This window comes from Aspergillus flavus, chromosome 6 (assembly GCF_009017415.1).
Source record: "Aspergillus flavus chromosome 6, complete sequence".
Taxonomy (NCBI): domain Eukaryota; kingdom Fungi; phylum Ascomycota; class Eurotiomycetes; order Eurotiales; family Aspergillaceae; genus Aspergillus; species Aspergillus flavus.
Window position 1 is genome coordinate 1,367,046 of NC_092410.1, and position 20,217 is coordinate 1,387,262.

Genomic DNA, 20,217 nt, shown 5'->3' on the forward strand with positions numbered 1-20,217 from the left:
TATGTTCTCTTCGCCATACTCCAATATATTATTTTTCCTCATTGTAACGCCCTCTTGTTTTTTTCCCGGCCTAATAATTGTCTTGTCTGCTTAGTTTGCTTTCACGAGTATCCCCCTATCCTGTCGGACTAACACTGACTGTATCGACTCACATACCTTGAAACGGCCTCGTCATTGTATAGTTCTTAACCATTCTCATACATGCGCCACCATAGGCTAGACATTGCCCTGCCTTTACAAGTGTTTATTAAAATGTACCCCAATAACACACCGTACATTTTTCAACATAAGAGGAAGTATCGCTCATACGTGCTTTCCATTGTTCAATGTCTTCCTTGCCTCGCCTACGACGCGTTTGCACTTTCCAACAGTGTGCTGAAATTAGAGTGTTACTTCCATGGCAGCTGAATTCCTGCTTTTGCCCATCTTGACTGAGAACTGGATCCGCACAATAGTCTTAGAGTATCCCGCCCCCAAGCACAGCTATCCTACTTACCACTAGGTGATAGGTTAACCGGACAAAAGCCGTCGTCTACATATTGGCCAGTCAGTGGACATAGTGCAATCTCCGCTACTTGCTGCCTCAGCACACTTCTCTCACACCTTGCCCGTCAGCCAAATTCCGGATTCACCATGCGGTTTTGGGTGGATTGGGCACTGTGGCAGAAGCTAAGTTTGGTACGGATGTAATGACTGAGTATTATGAAACTGGGGCATTGCTAATGACGACTTCTATAGGTGCTTGCGGGCCTTCTCGTAATGTGATAATCCCCACGGCACAAGGATCACTACTGATATGACAAGGTTCTCGTGCTTATTTATTCGCTCTGCGTCCTTTTCTACAACAGACGGGCCACTAGGAAACATGCCGCTGCAGACGCGCATCGGAAGACGATACAGGATGCGGAGCAACATCCAATGCTGTCAGAAACAAATGAGGTGCCGTTCGGTGCTAGAGCTTTAGAGCGAGGCGTTCTTGTGGAGGGCATATGGACACCGGGCCAGGAGTCTCCGATGGAATCCAATACACCAACCAGACACGAAAGCGCTGGACCGGCCCTGACGCAGCTGCCTGCGAGCCTAACAGGTTTGGTACAGAGGCCTTCTCAAACGTACATGCCGGTACCTCTATCAAGTCAGTCTGGCCCAAGATGGGCTCCATCAGTTTCCGATATTAGGGCCGAATCATCGGAAAGTCTTTACCCCAACACTTTGCATGCAAATAGATCTCGCCAGTCAGATATTCAACCAGTCGGTAAACATCATGATGTAGCCGATTCGGATGTTGCCCGGTCAAAGCTGCGACTCAGCTCTCGTGGCTCGTGGATCAGCAAGCCTTTTGAGAAGCGAATGCCAGGCGCTGAAGGTAAGTCCATAACTCCATTCTAGTTTGTGAAAGTAGGGGTGTATAGGGGGTTTGAGGTAACAGGATGCCGAAACTGACAAGCCCGCATAGGAGCTCATCCGCGAACTTCTTCCGAAGAGTTTAGGCGCAGGATCAGCAGATTGTTCGACGAAAATGTCCAGGCACGCCCAATCGAAATGTTTCAGTTGGGATCCGATTCTTCAGAGTCCGTTGATGGTCATCAAAAGGAACTCATCCCAGATCCATCAATGCATAGACTGAACCACGCAATCCATTGATTGAATGATTCCATTGTTTAATTTCCCCAAAAAAATGGGGATTATATGCTATTATCAATTGGTCATGTAACCTACCCCAGAGCGTGAATGGCCAGCCTTGAAGGTCTTCATTCTTTCTTGTTTGGATACTGTCATGTGTCACGTCGGCATTGACTCAACTGCACTCTGAGAAGCGCTGCGATGTATACTATTATTCAAATGTGAGGATGACTTGTAGAATTCTTCTTAGGCGATACAAGTGTACTGTTAACGTGGAAAAATGTTCGGTGTACCGGTTGATAACCGTCAAGAGACTTCTCGGACTGGATGAAGCAAGATGCAACGAAGCAAGCTCATGATCTGTACATTAGGGCCCCTCTCATGTTTCCTTGCATTATTGTTCCAATATAGCGTTGCGTAATTGTAGGCTTACCTCTTAAGGCAGCAGCCTGATGTGCCTGGAACACGTGACCTCGTGACAGCCTCGACGCGTCCAGAACCTCAACAAATTGTTTATCGCCGTAGAGTCATACGCCATTTTGCCACATCGACCGACTTACGAATTTTAAATAAGACTTCTATTGTTTCCAAACTGGTGACTACAAAGCAGCCTTTGGGGTATTCGTCCGATAAGAAACAATCCTAGCGAAGAATTCATCCACAGTTACAATAGAACGCGTCCTGTCGCGTCGAGTAGGCTGTGTGCAAGACCAGTAGCAGTTGCTTGATTACTCTTGGGGCTGGCTAGGGAGACACTTTACTTGCCTACCTGATTGAAAATGACGGCGGATATGGATACTCAGAATGAATACGATGATAGTGGACTTCCCGGGCCTGGAGCGCCCACGCCACTTTCAGCTTTAGAAGTGAGGAATCTCTACTGTCCACACAATACAATATTACAAGCTTGATTTAGTAGTAAAAGCCCCTTTCAGTGACTTGTACTGACCATTGACTCGATAGGGTGTTGCGGGATTAACGGGAAGAGATATCAAATTGTTTGTCGATGCCGGCTATCACACTGTCGAATCAATTGCGTATACGTACGTCTTTCCTCTTGAATGTTTAAATGAACTTGCTGCAGCACCAAACTTGGAGAGCTTAAGGAGATGCTGACATTGGCATTGGTGGTACATCATAGACCGAAACGTTTACTGGAACAAATCAAAGGTATATCGGAGCAGAAGGCCACCAAGGTTTTGGTTGAAGGTTAGTCACCTCAACTCATGGAGCTCAACCGTCTGTAAGGATTCGTGCTGATTATACCTGATAAATAGCTGCCAAGCTTGTGCCAATGGGTTTCACGACTGCAACAGAAATGCATGCACGTCGAAGTGAGCTCATATCGATCACGACAGGATCCAAGCAACTAGATACTCTCCTAGGCGGTGGTATAGAAACGGGATCTATTACCGAGATATTCGGAGAATTCAGGACAGGTAAAAGTCAAATTTGCCATACGCTTGCAGTGACTTGCCAGCTGCCATTCGACATGGGTGGTGGGGAAGGGAAGTGTCTTTATATTGATACTGAAGGGACATTTCGACCGGTCCGTCTGTTGGCAGTTGCTCAAAGATACGGACTTGTTGGCGAAGAGGTACTCGATAATGTGGCCTATGCCCGCGCTTATAACTCGGATCACCAGCTCCAGCTGCTGAACCAGGCGTCTCAAATGATGTGCGAAACTCGTTTCTCACTTCTTGTCGTCGACTCTGCTACAGCGCTATATCGGACAGATTTTAACGGCCGTGGTGAACTATCGACTCGACAAACACATCTCGCTAAATTCATGCGTACCTTGCAGCGCTTGGCGGATGAATTTGGTATTGCCGTCGTCATCACCAACCAGGTCGTCGCCCAGGTCGACGGCGGTCCGAGTGCAATGTTCAACCCAGACCCCAAGAAGCCAATCGGTGGAAACATTATCGCACACGCCAGCACGACCAGGCTGAGTCTGAAAAAGGGGAGAGGAGAGACCCGAGTGTGCAAGATCTATGACAGTCCCTGTCTGCCCGAGAGTGACTGTCTTTTTGCCATCAATGAAGATGGTATTGGGGATCCTAGCCCCAAGGACTTGGAAAATAACTGAGGAGCGATGAAGCTGTATTAATTACTTACGATACCACGATCGGTATATGATTTTACTTGGTTTGTTCTTTAGTACATATTGTTTAGTATCTTGATTTTGATAGCATACGGTGTTTGTGGTATTGTGCTAGATTTTATGTGCTAATTGAGATAAAAGTTGATCAATAAAAAAAGAACTATGACTTGTATATACAAAGAACGTATGGTCTTCTAAAAATATCTATTTCGAACGATTTGCTCTTCTGTCCTTCCATCAAATTTGTAGATCTCCAAAGGCGGTGGATAAATGCGCGTTGCTAAGGCTGGCGCCAAGACCGTGTTTTTTCTGAACAGAGCTTCGGAGCTTCCCTCTTCCAACTCCACAGGCTGCGACATTCCACGTACTTGCGACAATCGGCCATGGAGACTTGAAGTGACCAATTTTACAAATTAGTGGAAGGTGGTCCCTCGCTCATCCGACATGGCGAAAATTTATAAAGACACCAAGGTCGACCTTCGACCGTACTCATCGAACGCCGTCGTCAACATTCAGATTCCAACACATGCGAGTACGCAAAGCCGAGCGCGATTCTCTATATCCTCCTCTGTAGGCGCAGACGAACCGATAGCGAAAGATGAGGAAGAATTCTCTAGACGACATCTCTCGAGCCAGGGGTCAATCTACTTTCGCAAACGCACTGTCTATCCCCGATCGTTTCTTTGGAGGGTTGTCAATGACAGCAAGGTGCTCGAGATCCAGTGTGTCGATTTAACGAAGGGCGGTATCGAGCATTCAGTATACAACAATACCATACGCTTGGATTTTCAAGAAGAAATTCTTCCTTCATGTGTTGACTTCGCAGACTTGGAGGATCATGAAGTGCTGAGCGTTTTCGTGATTACGGCTTCGAAGCAACTTTACACCTTGAGTTTGCGCCCCGAATTTTTCCGCAGAACAAGTGCGATTGACGACAATGTATTGGACTGGTGCAAGAGCTATGTACCGGCGCCCATGTCGTTCTCCTACCCCCACCGATTGCATGCTAGCAGTCCGCTTGAGTTGTTCATCTCCCTCGATAACGGCGCACTTCTGCGCCTAACCCGGAGGTCTGGTGATGATGGTAAACCTCCACATTTCGCCTTAAACCTGGCACAGGTGAATTGAGAATGCTGACTCAATTGGTTTCCAGGCTCAAATTGGTCTCCCCTTACATTCGACGAGAGAACTTGGGGTGCCTCTATCCGCGGATTGGTTAGGTGGCACGCGCAACCTTCAATTAAATATAAAGGACGCAATCTCGATACAAACCTGGCAAATGCGATCGCTACGACATCTGATCAGACTTACGCCTTCGCGGTCTGTTTGAATCACACTTTAAAGATCTGGAACCTAGCTACAAACAAGCTAGCTGCCACGACTGACCTGTTAGGCCGTGAAGTGCAAGAGCCGGATTCGTTGTCATATACATTAAACCCAGCTGATTCATCCTTCATTCGTGTATTCAACGTGGAGAGAGCGCTGGACGGGGCATATCGGTATTATGTCATCACATATTCGCCTTTTGAGGATGGACGCTTCAAGTTCTGGGCTGTAAAGGGAGGCTTGACATCACCGCTTGTTATCGAAGATCTCTTTCCAGATGCTCGTTTGCGGCCCTTAGACCCTGATTCAACCGGGAATGTGTTCTGGAGTATTATAGATTTCCAGCTCAAGCCGGCCGAAGAAGGGAAAGGAATGGAACTATGGGTCCTTTGGAGAAACAGCGGAGTCTATCAGCTTTACACCCTACATTTCAATTTCGAAACTCTAGTGAGAGACTGGGATACCAATTGGGTGTCGACGGCGATCGACACTCGCGGACAGGAGCCTCCGCCGCCTATGGCATTCTCCGACGTAGTGGACCCAACAGAGAAGTGGCTGAAGTTTCTTTTACAGCCCAACAAGTATTCTCCTGAGGTGCTTGAGACTTCCCTAGCGGTTTATCAGGAGGCACTCCGGCCCCTCTCATCCCCTAGCGTTCTAAAGAAAAGTGCTTCACTTACGGAGCGACTTTGCTCTACTATCGCTGCCACTGTATCGCTTCGGAAGTTTGCCGAGGACGAGATGGATTTCGCTAGGTATCGCACGGATACAGACGCAAAGTGGCGCCAGTTTTGGCAGATTGCGGAGGATATTGATAAGAGGCGATTCGAGCCTGTCTCTCTTCTTTATGACTTCTACTATGAGACTCCATGGCTGCTTCTTTCAGATAGTTGCGCAGTAATCAGGGAATGCAGCTCAACCGAGTTGCTTTTGCACAACTCGGGCGCTGAACTTCGCGCCGAAGGACACAAAATTGCGGATCGCTGGAGGCACAGGAACCTGGACGAGGAAATTGGAAATATGTTCGAGCAAGCTTCTCGATTGATGAGAGTTGCCTCTGGGTTCAGGAAAAGATTCCCAGCTGAACTTAACGCAGCATGTCAAAACGCTCTTGAAGCAGAGCTATTCACTGATCCGTCCTCGTCTGTCCAAGACAGGATGGACGCTTTCCGTGATCGTTGCGACTTTGGCGAACAGATCTCCAACAAGACCTATGATGGTCTGCTTGCGGCTATGGATGGGTATCTGAACATCTACAATCTGCCGAACAATGTTTTCTACACTATCATAGACACGATCCCACTTGGGTTCCCCGGAAAGGATTCAGACCTTTTGGCTACCCATTTCGGAGTCAAGGTTACTGTGAATGGTGTGCAGGAGGCGATATTATATACGCGTCAGCTTCTCATTGACCTCTTAGTCCTTGTGGTTTTTGTGGACGGTGAGGTTCAGCAAGAAGACACATCTGAGTTCGATGCCGTGGACTTGTTCGGTTCGCTGATAACGTTGCTAAGAGAATACGAGATGATGGCCTGGCTCAGCTCAAACACCCGGAAATGTCTTGATAGGCCTACAAACGTCTCAGATGACCAATCAGCGTCACAATTCTCTTTGAAGGACTCGCCTTCGAAGACTACAGGCTCAAGAATGGCGACTATTCTGGAGGACCTGTTTGCTAGCGATATCAAACCCCGGCAGACTATCGGTCTACCCCAGAGCTATACTCTAACTCTGGGAATCCACGATGTCTTGTCGTGGGTCACACGCCAAGGCGAAGTAGCTTTTCCAAATGCCCTGGTTTACATTCAGTGTGATCTCATTGCAAAGAACAACATTGATCTTGCCTGGGACTTCCTTCGTTTCCAGCCAAGCACTTCTTGGGCGACATATGTGAAAGGTCGTCTGTATGTGGCTATGTCCGAATTCGACACTGCGGCCTTGTATTTCCGCAAGGCTGCATATCTCCTCTGTAAGTTTCCCACTCGCATTTTCTTGGACCAGCTTATCTGACCTTGTCTCTAGCATGCGGCAAACCTCTCGGTAACTTGCATGAAATGTCGTCCACGCTGCTGGATATTGTCTCAGTGGACTCGTTCCACAATGGCCTTCCAAAATATTTTCAACATATTTTGACCATCTTCGAGCAAGCTCGCTCGTTTTCTCACGTTGCTGACTTCGCACGCCTTGCATTGCAGGCGCTTGCGAGTGAAAACCACAATGACCAAGATCCAGAATACAACATCCTGCGCACGGACCTTCTTTCGCGTTTGTTCTATTCGTCGTTGCAGAATTGTCAGTTTGACCAAGCATATTCTGCCCTATCTCGATACAAGGACTTTGCACTGCAGAAGTCCGCTCTCAGCTCCCTAGTCACGAGTATATTGGTTGCATCCGGACCAGGCACTGCTGGACTTCAGCAAATTCTCCACTTTCCGACGGCACTTATCCCAAATATCGCTTCCCACGTGGACGATATACTGGCCTCACTTGCTCGGAAACAGACGACTTTCAGTTCTCTCTTAGATACTGGAAGCAGCACACCTGATTACCAGAGAATTTTACAGGCATACCGCATCGCACGGGGCGATTATCGTGGGGCCGCCGAGATCGCGTATCGAAACGTGCAGCGCCTACGCAATGCCCGGGATGCTCCTTCCTCTCATCTGGTGCTGAGCAAGAACCGCGACATTGACGGCACCCAGCCTGCGGAGGAAGATGATCTCGAAAGCAAGGAGATTAGAACCGAACTCCTTTCTCTAATCAACCTGCTTGGCTGCGTGGAGAAGAGTGAAGCCTATATTTTAGTCGAGAAGGAAGACTCCAGTGTACCCGCCGCCCCGTTCGCAGATCGACGCCGTAGTCTGCAAGCAGACGATGACGGGAATGTATTCATGGAGGAAGCTGATGTCAACTCACCCACACCCTATGGCTCCAAGCGCCGACTCAGCTCCAGTGCCACCGCAATCGTACCATCCGGACGCAGAGATAGCAGGTCTTCTGTCTCTACAGTCGGCAGCCATGCTCCCCGACGGCGTGTCATTGTGACGCTCGACCATTTACGTCGCGAGTACCAGTCCGAGCTGGATCGGGTCAGTAGAATCGAGAGAGGTGATTGGGAGTTCGGAGTTCTTGACGCCATTGAGGCAGATAATGATGATACGATGCGACTCTAGGTCGAGCCTTAGATGAGTGTCCATGATTTCTGATTTAATCTCTTGCATATTGTTCTTTTTTCCCATCTATCTCAGACTCTGGACTGCATTTGTATTCTAGGCTAGGCTTCTTATTTCAATTATCTGGTGGTGCAAGGAAATGGAGGCTTTTTTCTAATTTTTCGGTTCCTTCTCTTCTGCTCCTTCAAGATATCTATCCTCCTAGTAGACTACCGACACACTGCTTGAATGTTTCTAGAAAGCACAATCCCCCGAGAAACTGTAACCTCGGACAATACCTTCGAACCCATTGCATTAATAGAGCTAAACCGAAAACATTAAGCCTGAGTGTTATATAATTAAGATGCCAATAAAGAAACACCTCTAGGAAGCTACTACCTTTCTCTAACAACATCTAGCAAGAACGCGATATCTTCAGCTCAGGGCTCCAGAAAATAATGCTATGAGGTGTCCTGACTCTTCAAAATGACTTGTGGGGAGATAGAAGTAACAGAACAAATGAAGTAGCACTGTATATCGCCCCCGTAAGACTTTTCAGGGCGTTGTACTAAGGGATGTATGTATATGTATGGACATGCCTTTGCGGTTTGCTAAATGGATTTATCTTTTGTTGTTATGTCTAGGCTCATGGATGAAAAATAGTTTATGTTGAATAACTACGGTTTTGGGGTATTGATCTAATCTTTCTTCTTTCTATATTCTTCTGGAAATATATTCTAGAACTGTATAACCCATGTATGAACAAGCATAGCTAGAGGATTGCCCAGAAACTCAATGTTTACAACGGATGCAGCATCTGGCTGATGGATAAGGACTCATGAAGCAATTGTTAGTTATATATTAGAAAAAATTAGTATATAGGTGAAAGTAACACTTTTATATGGGTATCTCGCATATGTATATGAGTCATTTACTCGGCTTCCTCCATCATCGAGCTTGCATATAATTTGCTGAAATGCGAGGTGTCCGAAGCCAGAAGAGCATAGGGACTGCCGGACTCGACTATGCGGCCGGCATCCAGCACGATAATCTTGTCATAGTCGAGAATTGTTTCAAGCTTGTGGGCAACGGTGAGGATTGTGTGGTTGCTGAACCTTTCCCGGATAACTCGTTGCATGATCTCGTCGGTTACGGTATCGACACTAAATCGGATATGTCAGTATTTGATACAAACTATATTATTTAAGGTGCAATGCGTACCTGCTGGTAGCTTCGTCCAGGACGAGAATATTGCCTTGACGCAGGATTGCTCGAGCGAGACAGAAGAGCTGCTTTTGCCCGTGAGATAGGAATAGTTCGTCAACTTCGGTGCCTAGGCCTCCGTTTTCCTGAACCTTGGAGAAGAGTTGAACGGCTCTGAGAGCTTCCATTATGGACTTATCAGTGTGGCAGCCTGTTGGATCGATATTTTCTCGGACACTTCCCCTTATCAATAAGGGGCTTTGAGCGACCCCGTTAATGCGGGAGCGTACTTCTTGCCGTGGCACCTTTGATATATCGACGCCGTCAATCTGAATACCTCCAGAACTGAGCTCAACCATCCGGAAGACACTCATTAAGAGAGAGGTTTTACCACTACCAAAGAATATAAGCAACAGTGCAGTGCCAGAAAGATATGCAATCAATCTTACCTTCCAGTCCTGCCGCATATCCCCACTTTTTCCCCTGCTTGAATAGACAAAGATACGTCCCTGAGAACTGGCTCCGAAGCTCTTCATTTAACCGCGTATTAGTACAGTAAACGTTGCTGTGTAATCTTGGAGGTACTTACCTATACTCTGCACTGACAGAGTCAAAGACTATGTTTCCTTGCGATGGCCAGTCTGGTGGCAAGCTGTCATTTTCTGTGGGCAGGTTCTCTGAAGGAACATTCTCAGAGAACATCTTAACACGCAAGATGGAGCCGATGTGAGTCTCAAGATTGGTCCAGAACGTTACCAGCAGTTTGATACTCTGGCTGAACAGGATGACATTGAGCAAGGCCACACCAACGTAGCCTGCACTCATAGACCCACGTAGCACCACAACTAGGACAATCAACAAAACTGCAATACCGGCGACTACAAGATCCAAGGTGAGTGTAAGCCAGCGTTGAATGGCATACAAAAGATAAAATGGTCTCTGAGAATAGTCAAGCAGTTCATGGTTCCTCTCTTCCATAGCCTGCTGCCAGCCAAAAGCTCTCAACGTCACCAGACCACCAAGGCAGTCAGCAAAATGAGAGTATAGAGGCGCCTTGGCTTCAAGATCCAAGAATCGCAGTTGTCGTGAGGTGCGAAGATACACTTTCTGTATTCCGTAAACCGCTAGAATGACCGCCGGGAAAGAGATGGCCGCGTATTTTGAGGCTATTCCAATAAACACCATTTGACATATGCAGAGGACGAATGCTAGCGATTATACAATTATAAGTAACTGCCCCCCCCACTGAAGCTTGATAGACTATTAGAATCTTTGAAGGTGACTTACTGACGAATGCATTAATAGCAGCAACTGGAAGTTCCATGTCAATGAGTTGTAAATCTTGGCTGAATCGATTAAGAATGGCGCCACTATCTGTCTTCGAGAAGTATAACATAGGTGCGCTGTAGAGGTCATTAGAAAAATACTATTAAACTTGGAAGTGATAAAACGTACCTCAAAACTGTATTTAAGAGCTTTCTGTGAAAGTTTTCTCCAGATCTAGGCACCATAGTAATGATCATTTGCCTGAAGAGGCCCGCTTTAGTGTCTAAAAATAACACAGTGTGAGGTAAACAGTGATCAATAACTTACCAGCAACCGACAATTAGACAAAGCATGCCAACAGCACCTAGCATTGCGTAAATTCCCAGGTAGTAGCCTGTGTGTTTACCAGGCTCCGCTTCATTTGAACTAGCCCACCAGTTCATCCAAATACCTGTTTATGATGGGTAAGCAAGCTTCGACCATTGCAGGAGAGCAGGGCGTTGCATCAAACTCACTGGGAAAGGATATACAGAAAACGAACCCTGTAATCGCAATAATGAATATGAGAGTGGGGAGCCAACCGATTGACTTGACATAATACAAGTAAATCGAAATGTCGCCGCCCGCCCCAGGACCATCCACTTCGCTGTCCTCGTCCTGTTCAACAGAACTCACTTGAACATCGGACTTTCCTGAATTACTGGTCTTCTCAGCAGCCTTGTTTTGCTCTGGTAGGCCTAACGCGAAGCTTGAGATATAGCCGCCTGTTAGATCAAGGGCTTTGAAGCTTCCCTGTTCAATGACATGGCCCTCATTGCCGAGCACTATGATATGGTCGGCGAAAGGGACTCGTTTGACTACAAGTATAGCTCGTTAGCATGGTGCTGATACACTGGAAAGCAAAGGAAGGAGGTAAATGTTTGGTTTATGGCTTACCAGAAGATGAGGAAAGAACAATAGTTGAGCCGATTGAACGAAGTAAGCCATGTGTACCAACTAGGCACTGGAAGATGTGCTCCTCAGTTGTCGCATCAAGACTGCTAAAGACATCATCCAAGACTATGATATCTTTCCTGGCATATACTGCCCTTGCTAGTGCCTGCGAGAGCGGAGGCATTAGCGATGGGATGGAATAATGCTGATTGGCTGTTTACTCACAATACGCTGGCTTTGTCCTCCACTCAAGGCAATGCCCTTGCTCCCAATGATTGTTTGGTCTCCACGCGGTAATTGTTTGAAATCTTCAACCAGGGCGCATGCGCGGGTAACTGAAACATACCAATCCTCGTCTAGCCCAGACATTGCCACAATACTCTGCTTGATAGACCCATTCATATGCCACGGTGTTTGATCACAGTACGCAATACGCTCAGACGACAATATTATGGTACCATCCAAGCAAGGTACTTCGCCAAGGATAGCTTTGAGAAGGGTTGATTTTCCACAGCCGGAGGGTCCAACTAGCATGGTAAAAGTCTGACGAGGGATCGTGATTGTCAAACTTTTCAGTAGAGGTTCTTTCTGGGTATCCCAACCAAACGCTCCATTTTTGATTGTGACCATGTTCTCAGATAGAGCTGTTGGTTCCTTCTCTGATTTGGCCGAGCTTGACCCATCAGTTAGGGTCTCAGAGTCTTCAACAAAAGCCAGTTGCTTGGATTCCTGAACGGGCTCTAGTTGGAGCGGCCGGGACTTATCTCTCGAGTCTACATGGCCCTTCTTCTCGAGGAACTCCTGGATCCTTTGGAAGGAGCCAACAGATCCAAGGAAAGTCATCAGAGCCATGACCAAGTTCAAAAGTGGGTCAGCCAAAAGAGCAAACAATGACAGTGAGGTGTAAGTCGTCGAAGTATTTAGGGCAGCGTCATTTCCGTTTTTATGCGAGATACCGACAAACGCACCGAATGCGAATATCGGCGCGAAAATCCGGGTTGTCCAAGCTGCATGAAGCCATTAGCAAATCACAACAGGCGAAGCGTATCGAACATACCAAACGCCATATTCCAAACTAGCAGCTTCCTGAAGTTCCTCGAGATTCTCAACTCGTCAAGCCGTAAGTTATGAATGCATGTCATAAGCAGGTCACTAAGACCCAGCATCTTGATCCCTTTCATAGAGGCAAGCATTGACGTGGTAGATGAGATGCGTCTTTCGATTGCTTCAAGCCACATAGCCTGTCTCGACATCACGAACACAAGACTTATCAAAGAGCCAGCAAGGGCCACTATCCGAAAACATCATTAATACGTTGATCACCAAGATAAGGTGAAGTCCAACTCACCAACAGCGACACCAACAGCAACCACGGCAGCTACTCCTAACTGCTGTTCCAGGAGAAAAATGGCTAAGCCAATCTCTAAGGCATTACCCCAGATATCATGGATTGTCTGCCACCCTTGAACAATCCTCTCTATATCAGCGCTCATCAGTGTAAGAGATGAAGCGGGATCAGCATCTTCAACGCTTAGTGTAGTGGCTTTCCTGTACACCATGGAGATCACGGCACCTCTCACCATCGTGATGGCGCGGTATGTCATGTGTTGGTACTGGCCCATTGTTACCTAAAAGAAAAGATTAGCAACCAAGAGTGAGGACTCCGGTGGAACGTATGTGCTATACTGACCGCCATCCCCAGATACACGAGGATATAGGCACCAATCAAACCGTAACCGATGTTAGTGGTGGCATTGGTTTCTGGTTCTACCGAAAATGAAAGTGATCTATGTAGTAGCAGAGGCTGGCATATGTTCAGGGCGGCGAGACAAGCTCGTGGAAGCACGGCCGAGAGAAGCTGCCATTTGAATGTCCGGAATGTAACAAGTAGCAACGAGTTTTTGTTCCCTGGCTGACGTCAGCTCACTTGCTGCAGGATAAATTGGTCAGTCATTTGGGGCTTACTACCGTTGTTCCACATAGTCTCCAAGGAGTTATGCAGTGTTTTGGAGGCCAATTGCTTGTCAAGTGTATATAAGTCCTCTACCGAAAGTAGCTTGGAGAACCCAGTTTTGAACAGAGGGTTTAACCACCAAAAGAGAAATCTGTTGAAGATACCTCCTGTAGCTTCAGGTGGATATTTTGCGTAGACATTTTTGAGGATGCGCCGCTTTTCCACTGTTTCAAGAAGGAGTAGTAGGGCCTTCACCCCTACTGCTACCGAAGTAAGAATTGCAATTATTCTGTTAATTTCCGCTAGTTCGCGCAGCCAAAGCGTTCTCGTCTTTGCTATGTCGAAAAGTAGAGTGATGGAAAGGTATATGCCCAGAAGAAGAGATGGCCTAACTGAATAATTATGTTCCGCATAAGAGAGGACTCCGAGAAACAAGATCCCCACAGTCAACACCGCATTTGCAGCAATGGAGGCTTGCGTTCGGTTTGCTGCTGGAAGGGCCCATAATGCTATTAGGACAAGATGGATGATCGCTAGAAGCGCCCACGTTGTCTAATGGGAAGGTTAGCGGCAGAGAAGTGATGAGTTCACGTCAAGCGCAAACAAAGGTCAAAAATCACGGGACACAATTGACCCAAAAAGGAAATCATACATACAAGTTTTGCCCATAACAGCCATGATGTTACCACTTTGCGTTGCTTTCGAAACAGTTGATAGAGTCGATATGATGCGATTATAAGAACAAGCCCAAGAGGCAATACTCCTAGAATAGTTTCCTCGAAAAGCAAAGAGAAGTCGAAGCCATCTCGACAGGACCGGACAGGAATCCGAAATGAATTATCCTCCCGCTGGCACGCGAGGAAGCCTGAATGCACCACCATGACTACGCTATGGTTTCCTATCACAGTGAAATCACTATCATGGGTGGCTGGACCTGTTATTATGGGTATCTGTCTTTGACTCCGTTTACTTAATCATGAAGAAGGAGGAGAGAAAAAAAAAATAATAATAAATAAAAATCAAAATCAAATTTGACAAATTCTCATCCCAGTTTTGCTTTTGGCTTCATAGCAGCCTAGTCATCATATACGGTGCGATTAGGGAGAAACAACCTAAAAATGATAATAAAAATAAATAAATCAAACTAGAGAATAGTGGAAGTCGAACCCACCGGTTCCATCACGAACACGATCACAAGGAGAATTAAAATCGTAAAGCCATCTGTCGCCGATCCAATGCAATGTGTTCATCTGAACCCAACGCTCGGCTATCAAAGGAAATGATTTGGTGATCCATATTCTTGCAGAAGGGGATCTCCACTATTAGGAATTTTTGTTTTACTTTTGCTTTTTTTCTGATTCTAGATATGTCTTTGCCATGCATAGAGTTTTGTCTTAGGCGAGATGTATACCACTACTACCGCTACGTAACTGTGGGGTGATGATAATACGCTCCCCTCGCATGATGAGTGGCGATAACTCGAGCGTTCAGGGTAGGGCAACACGAGGAGGGTGCCGTACAACCGTGGCTTCATTCTTATTCTGTTGTTAATACCTTGGATATTATTGTTGTCATCTTCATCAATATTATTTTTGGTACCTGAGCTGAACTCATAGTCGGTCCAGACCAAGTTTGGCGCTCTTTCCTAGTTCGAGCTATGGACCCGGCCTTTCCCTTTTCTATTTCTTGTTTTTCCTCTTCAATTCTTTTTGTCCTTGCATTGCCATAGGTAGTTAGGACTTGATAGTTACCTAAGAAGAGTCTAGTTGGACAAATTAAGGCATCCCTGTTGTAGTCCCCACATATAAGCCTCTGAGATATGGGACGGACCCATAGTAGCCATGCTGTAAACCAAGTCAAAAGTACTGCGTACTAGTTCCGGAACGAGCTCGGGTGGCTTTGCGGACGACCGGAATACGGATGAGAAAGAATTGGTTCATTCCAAATCCCGAGCTGAGAAGCAGCATAATCCAACGTAGCATGTATAATGCTGCTGAGATCTCATCTACCTCAGCCGAAAAGCCACTCGATATATCCAAGACGGAGATGTTTACATTCAGAAGTTTATTCACCTGTAGAAAGACATGACATTTAATGATGCATGGAGAAAAAAACAAAAAGAACCCGTCACAGGATCATGTAGTACGACACTACAAGTCATTATTGTCTTCTTCACAGTGATCGCGGCCCGTTATCAATTAATTTGAAATTGTACCGTGCAGTTGACGTGCCCATTGCTTGACACGCTGACCTCAGCAACATCAGCAAGAGGCGGCGAAAAGAAAGAAAGAAAAAGAAAAAAGTAAGCACCTACCTTGATGGCAGAACCGATTGGAACAGAGCCCGTCCTAAGGATTGTTAGTGTGTGGAATGACCAGTTCCTCAGTGGTGGCGAGCCGCGTCGTTGCCCATTCATGAACAAGATTATAATAGTGGCTTCCAAGGAAAACTAGGGAGAAAACAGCATTGTGATCAACCAAGGCAGTTGTGTGGATACATACGTAGGTATAATGTCTATATTCCTTGTTAATATCAGCACTAGACAGTCCTTACCCACTACGGTGATTGGGTTAGAGCTTACTTAGGTGGACCGACCCTCTTCCCCTGGACAGCCTAGACTAAGATTTTCGTGGTGGATGGCGGTGATTCAACGAGTTTGAGACGGAGCCCACTAGCTAACTATCTTTGTGTTAACCCGTCGAGTTCAATGGTTGGGAAGCTTCGGGAGTATCCTTCAGTCCCCGTTATAAAGTGGAGTTTTGAATTGTCCTGTGCCTTGCTACTAGTCTAGTTTGGCGTGTCAGCCAGGGAGATTGTCAGCAGTTGTGGAGATCCATCAGATCCCGACGTTCGATTTAATATTTTTCTAATTCTACGGGCCGGTGTGATTTTCCACCCTGCAACCCCAACCGTACTCGATTTAGGTAGAAAAGCTAACTTAGTTATCTGGTTTGTAATAAAAACACTGTCAAGCTACTAGTGTTCATCTTGCTGCCGCTGTTATGGGAGCCACATTGGTCCAGAGGGCTTGAGTTGCCTAGATCGGAACCTTTAGGGTTAGGCATTTATTGTCGTCATGCAGTAGTAGCACATGGATGAGAGACATTGCGGCAAACGCTGACCTTTCTTTTTTCTTCTTCTTTTTCTCGGCTCGTTTTCGTTTGCTTCCATTTTATTTATCTATTCTTTTTTTAAAAAAATTTTAGTTTTGATTGTTCACTTTTTTTTTTTTTTTGATGTATGATCCTCCTGATTGGGCAGTGGCCGCAGCTAGTGATAACTCAGAACTCCGGAGTATGATAGGTACCTCTTGTCACTCCTTAACCCCCCGGGATCTTCGATCATTAAATTTAAAATAAAATCGGCTCAGATCTCCGGAGCAGGAAGTTTGTGGGGCTAACATCCTTCACCCTAGACATCCCCGATTGGGCAATAATCGGTGTCGGATTTTGCTTGCAATTTAGCTAAAATAAGAAAATTACGAGGTGTGATAGATATCGGCCCGACACTACTAGTATATGGAGTACAGACCATGGATTTACTAGTGTCTTCACCCCCTTGCAGCGCCTGCATCGACGTTTAGTCAACAACCTCTCTCACCTCGCATGACGTTCATATTAACGCACAAACTGCTGCTAATTGGGAAAAAAGAACAGAAGATCACTTTACTCGTGTGAAAATTTGACGATGACAATGCCACCAGGCCAATCGCATCCAATCCTTTCAATTTTCCTTCGGATGCCGGATCCAAATATAGGCACCTCGCAAGAAAAATTTCCGTACGATATGCTTAGCTATGGTGAAATTGTACACGTCCACCAAGGGATGACCTAGTCGAACCTGAGGTTGTATTTCCGAGCGAGCAAGACATCCTCATACTCGTAGATTTAAGTTCAAGTGAGCTAAAACTATGCAAGTCTAATGGTATGTAGTCTCTATATCCGAACAGTAATAAATTGCTACCGATTGAGTTCGAACATATAGTTCGCCACAGTGCCTAATGATTGAGCAAGGAGAGCATCCGAGAACTCAGTGATCCATATTCTAACCACCTTGGGTTCCTGCTGATCCAACACATCTGCTTTGTCCTATCCCCATGGGGCTGATGGCTGAAAGGGGTTGTTGATCCAATTCCTGGATAGAAAGTTGTGATCTGCTCTCTCGAATCTGTAAGCGAATGTAACGGTGCATAAGAGAATTATGCAGCTAGGATGCTTCAATACGATATCTTATGCACTCTGTAGGAGTCAATATGGTAATGCCCACGAGATGTTTGCGTGGGCCCAATGAAAAACCTCCGAAATTAACCAGCTGCCTGAACGGGAAAGGAGCTTTTGTTCCGACCAACAAGTCACCTGGTTAGAATTAGATACCTGCACCATCCAAAAACATTGCAGCAACTACGACTCTTCCCTGTTGATACTTCCCAGTTCTAAGAGTGGATTCCCGAAGAACCCACTTAGTCTGGTGAGAAATAATCCTTCACCTATGAAAAACTTGGCTCCTTCAAGAGTCCACTAAAGTGTACTCGGTTATCTTTTCTCTGCCGAGTACTTGATCCCTACCGAATCGAAGATCACTCCTACTGGATATTACTGATCCAGTCTTGTTCCAGACCAAGAAGGACTCCCAAGGATTACGATGGGGCAACTTCTTACATGCCTGTTGCAACCAAGCCATTCAGCCTTGACTTTCATTTGCCTTTGTCTCTCTTTCCTTCTTTTCTTTTTTCCAAACTTGCCTCTCCTGACTATGGGTCCACTATGTGGGTTATCGTTTCCTAGGCTTCGAGCCATACCGGGGGGTGCACATGGGCCCGGGCCCCCTGCAGAAGTTCGAGAGCCATGCCCTTCGTTCCGGACATCGCCCGGACTCACACTAAAGCAAGGGAAGATAGGAAACCGTAAGAAGCTCGGTGGCTAACAAACAAGGCGTTCATGTTTTGTCATTGGTTCTTGGTACCTTCGTGTTCTTTGTGTGTAGCGTCTGCGCAAAGCCTTAGCGATGTGATGAAGCCCTTTAGCTCCATTGATCTATTTTTGTCGAAGCAAATTTTGACACCCCACGATGATACCCCATGATTTGAAAAGTACAATTTAAAAGTGTGAAGGAGCACTGTGCAAGCTGTCAGCTCCTCTCGTTCTTTTTTGTTTTTTTTACATATTTCTATATTCCTAATATCTAATACATTTGCCTCTGCGGTGTTCCGCAGATAGCTACTGACCATCATGGCCCACTCTACCCAATGCTTTTTGCCAAAATTCAGTCCCCTATCTGAAGGCCCTAAGGGGCCTATGTCGATGAGGATGAGGATGAGCAGTCCAGAAACCACTCAGTTGATTTCGGCGTGGCATGAAGGACAACTGGATGCTCTATTACAAACCACGTGGGCCTTGGTCCTTTACCGCTATACCGGTTCTGGAGATATTTGCTTCGGTTTCCAACAACCGGCGGCTGGTGATTTTGCGACACATTCCTCAGATAGTGCGTCTATCTGTACATGCAGACTCTCAGTCAGCGAAGATGACTCTATCCGAGGATTGCTTGAAAAAGCGAAGGGTCAGAGTGACCTCGTCAATTCCGCTGAGAAATGCGGAACCCCGAGCGTGGTAAACAAAAGCTTTCGGCTGTATAACACTATGTTGATGATCCAAAATTGTCGTGAGACGATAAGAATCTCGACGGATATCCCAGTACAACCAGTCGCGGCGACCGCCCTCCCAGATGAGGTAAATTGGATGTGATGACCTTTTTCGAGAAGAACCTACTGACGCTCAATCATCAGTGTCGCATTCGCCTTCACGTGAAGGTCTTACGTGAAGATATCGACATCTTCATGGAGTGGTGGAATAACGACATGTCAACCGAGCATATCATAAGCATGTCCAACTATTTCCAGCAAACTTTAACCAGGGTTCTTGTGGCAGATGACATGATCGTGAGCAAACTACGCGGCATAGTAGGAAGCGATTGGGATCGCATCTACAAGTTTAATGCAGTGACTCCGGAGACCCACGACCGCTGTATTCATGAAATCATTCATGAGCAGGCACTTCTTCAGCCTGAGAGGGAAGCTGTGTGTGCTTGGGATGGAAGCTTGTCGTACAGGGAATTGGATCTGTTAGCTTCTCAACTTGCGTATTATCTCCAAGTGCAAGGTGTTGGCCCTGAAGTCCGCGTAGCGCTATGTTTTGATAAATCTGTAAGTGTTCCGAGGAACCTGAATATCCGAAATGAATGGCTTTTTTGTTCATCATTATTCTGTAACGACCGCGACCATTTGCCTTTACTGTTCGTTACTATGTTCTAACAAGTGCCTGCAGAAATGGAATATTGTGGCAATGCTTGCTGTCTTGAAGGCTGGTGGTGCCTTCGTACCCTTGGATCCAACACACCCGGCGGCTCGTTTGCAGTCTCTTGTTCGATCTGTACAGGCGAGGATCATGCTGTGCTCTAGAAACCATGCTGAGGACTTAAGGGTGGTTGTAGAGCACCTGATACCACTGGACAATGACACTTGGGAAGAACGTTCGATTCCCCGCGGAGACGTAAGCCTATTGACGGAAGTAAAGGGTTATAACGCAGCATACGTGATATTCACTTCCGGATCAACAGGGGAGCCAAAGGTATGTTATTCTCAAACGTACGAGAAGGAA

At 46.3% G+C, this 20,217-nt stretch overlaps 5 protein-coding genes across 5 annotated transcripts in view; 4 read left to right on the forward strand and 1 right to left on the reverse strand.

Moving 5' to 3' along the window:
- On the forward strand, nucleotides 1-2,098 carry F9C07_2168697 (uncharacterized protein). The gene is made up of 3 exons (XM_071509341.1): nucleotides 1-678; nucleotides 739-756; nucleotides 805-2,098. Exons 1-3 carry the CDS (start codon nucleotides 634-636, stop codon nucleotides 1,387-1,389), a joined length of 648 nt encoding a protein of 215 aa, XP_071367751.1. The 5' UTR covers nucleotides 1-633; the 3' UTR covers nucleotides 1,390-2,098.
- F9C07_2286083 (DNA repair protein rhp51) lies at nucleotides 2,099-3,902 on the forward strand. The gene is made up of 4 exons (XM_041294062.2): nucleotides 2,099-2,489; nucleotides 2,587-2,666; nucleotides 2,765-2,832; nucleotides 2,901-3,902. The coding sequence occupies exons 1-4, from the start codon at nucleotides 2,403-2,405 to the stop codon at nucleotides 3,710-3,712; spliced, it is 1,047 nt and encodes a 348-aa protein (XP_041149331.1). The 5' UTR covers nucleotides 2,099-2,402; the 3' UTR covers nucleotides 3,713-3,902.
- On the forward strand, nucleotides 3,903-10,020 carry F9C07_2286084 (nucleoporin Nup120/160-domain-containing protein). Its single transcript, XM_041294061.2, has 5 exons — nucleotides 3,903-4,811; nucleotides 4,881-7,022; nucleotides 7,076-9,368; nucleotides 9,427-9,801; nucleotides 9,858-10,020. The coding sequence occupies exons 1-3, from the start codon at nucleotides 4,172-4,174 to the stop codon at nucleotides 8,224-8,226; spliced, it is 3,933 nt and encodes a 1,310-aa protein (XP_041149330.1). The 5' UTR covers nucleotides 3,903-4,171; the 3' UTR covers nucleotides 8,227-9,368; nucleotides 9,427-9,801; nucleotides 9,858-10,020.
- Nucleotides 3,903-16,740, reverse strand: F9C07_2286085 (multidrug resistance-associated protein). The gene is made up of 17 exons (XM_071510803.1): nucleotides 14,218-16,740; nucleotides 13,576-14,113; nucleotides 13,298-13,515; nucleotides 12,956-13,235; nucleotides 12,665-12,898; nucleotides 11,833-12,614; nucleotides 11,611-11,773; nucleotides 11,190-11,531; nucleotides 11,002-11,125; nucleotides 10,864-10,935; nucleotides 10,696-10,811; nucleotides 9,998-10,616; nucleotides 9,858-9,938; nucleotides 9,427-9,801; nucleotides 7,076-9,368; nucleotides 4,881-7,022; nucleotides 3,903-4,811 (listed from the first exon to the last, which is right to left on the reverse strand). Exons 1-15 carry the CDS (start codon nucleotides 14,440-14,442, stop codon nucleotides 9,137-9,139), a joined length of 4,401 nt encoding a protein of 1,466 aa, XP_071367752.1. The 5' UTR covers nucleotides 14,443-16,740; the 3' UTR covers nucleotides 3,903-4,811; nucleotides 4,881-7,022; nucleotides 7,076-9,136.
- Nucleotides 16,741-20,217, forward strand: part of pes1 (non-ribosomal peptide synthetase module) — an 18,454-nt gene continuing 14,977 nt past the window's right edge. Inside the window, exons 1-4 of the mRNA XM_041294060.2 lie at nucleotides 16,741-16,864; nucleotides 16,977-19,290; nucleotides 19,347-19,763; nucleotides 19,885-20,187. Of these exons, the coding sequence (XP_041149328.1) occupies nucleotides 18,790-19,290; nucleotides 19,347-19,763; nucleotides 19,885-20,187 (1,221 nt within the window). The 5' untranslated portion in view covers nucleotides 16,741-16,864; nucleotides 16,977-18,789. The remainder of the gene's footprint in view (nucleotides 16,865-16,976; nucleotides 19,291-19,346; nucleotides 19,764-19,884; nucleotides 20,188-20,217) is intronic.

What these genes read in the sequence shown, in the direction of transcription:
- F9C07_2168697 (XM_071509341.1), top strand. Translation starts at nt 634, where the DNA reads ATGCGGTTTTGGGTGGATTGGGCACTGTGGCAGAAGCTAAGTTTG.
- F9C07_2286085 (XM_071510803.1), bottom strand. Translation starts at nt 14,442, where the DNA reads ATGGTGGTGCATTCAGGCTTCCTCGCGTGCCAGCGGGAGGATAATTCA. An exon ending in TGTTCTTTCCTCATCTTCTG is followed by an intron (nt 11,532 to 11,610) that starts GTAAGCCATAAA and finishes CTATACTTGTAG; the next exon opens with TCAAACGAGTCCCTTTCGCC. An exon ending in ATATGCGGCAGGACTGGAAG is followed by an intron (nt 9,802 to 9,857) that starts GTAAGATTGATT and finishes ATTCTTTGGTAG; the next exon opens with TGGTAAAACCTCTCTCTTAA.
- F9C07_2286084 (XM_041294061.2), top strand. Translation starts at nt 4,172, where the DNA reads ATGGCGAAAATTTATAAAGACACCAAGGTCGACCTTCGACCGTACTCA. An exon ending in CCGGAGGTCTGGTGATGATG is followed by an intron (nt 4,812 to 4,880) that starts GTAAACCTCCAC and finishes ATTGGTTTCCAG; the next exon opens with GCTCAAATTGGTCTCCCCTT. An exon ending in CAAGGCTGCATATCTCCTCT is followed by an intron (nt 7,023 to 7,075) that starts GTAAGTTTCCCA and finishes CCTTGTCTCTAG; the next exon opens with CATGCGGCAAACCTCTCGGT.
- F9C07_2286083 (XM_041294062.2), top strand. Translation starts at nt 2,403, where the DNA reads ATGACGGCGGATATGGATACTCAGAATGAATACGATGATAGTGGACTT. An exon ending in CGCCACTTTCAGCTTTAGAA is followed by an intron (nt 2,490 to 2,586) that starts GTGAGGAATCTC and finishes TTGACTCGATAG; the next exon opens with GGTGTTGCGGGATTAACGGG. An exon ending in CACCAAGGTTTTGGTTGAAG is followed by an intron (nt 2,833 to 2,900) that starts GTTAGTCACCTC and finishes CCTGATAAATAG; the next exon opens with CTGCCAAGCTTGTGCCAATG.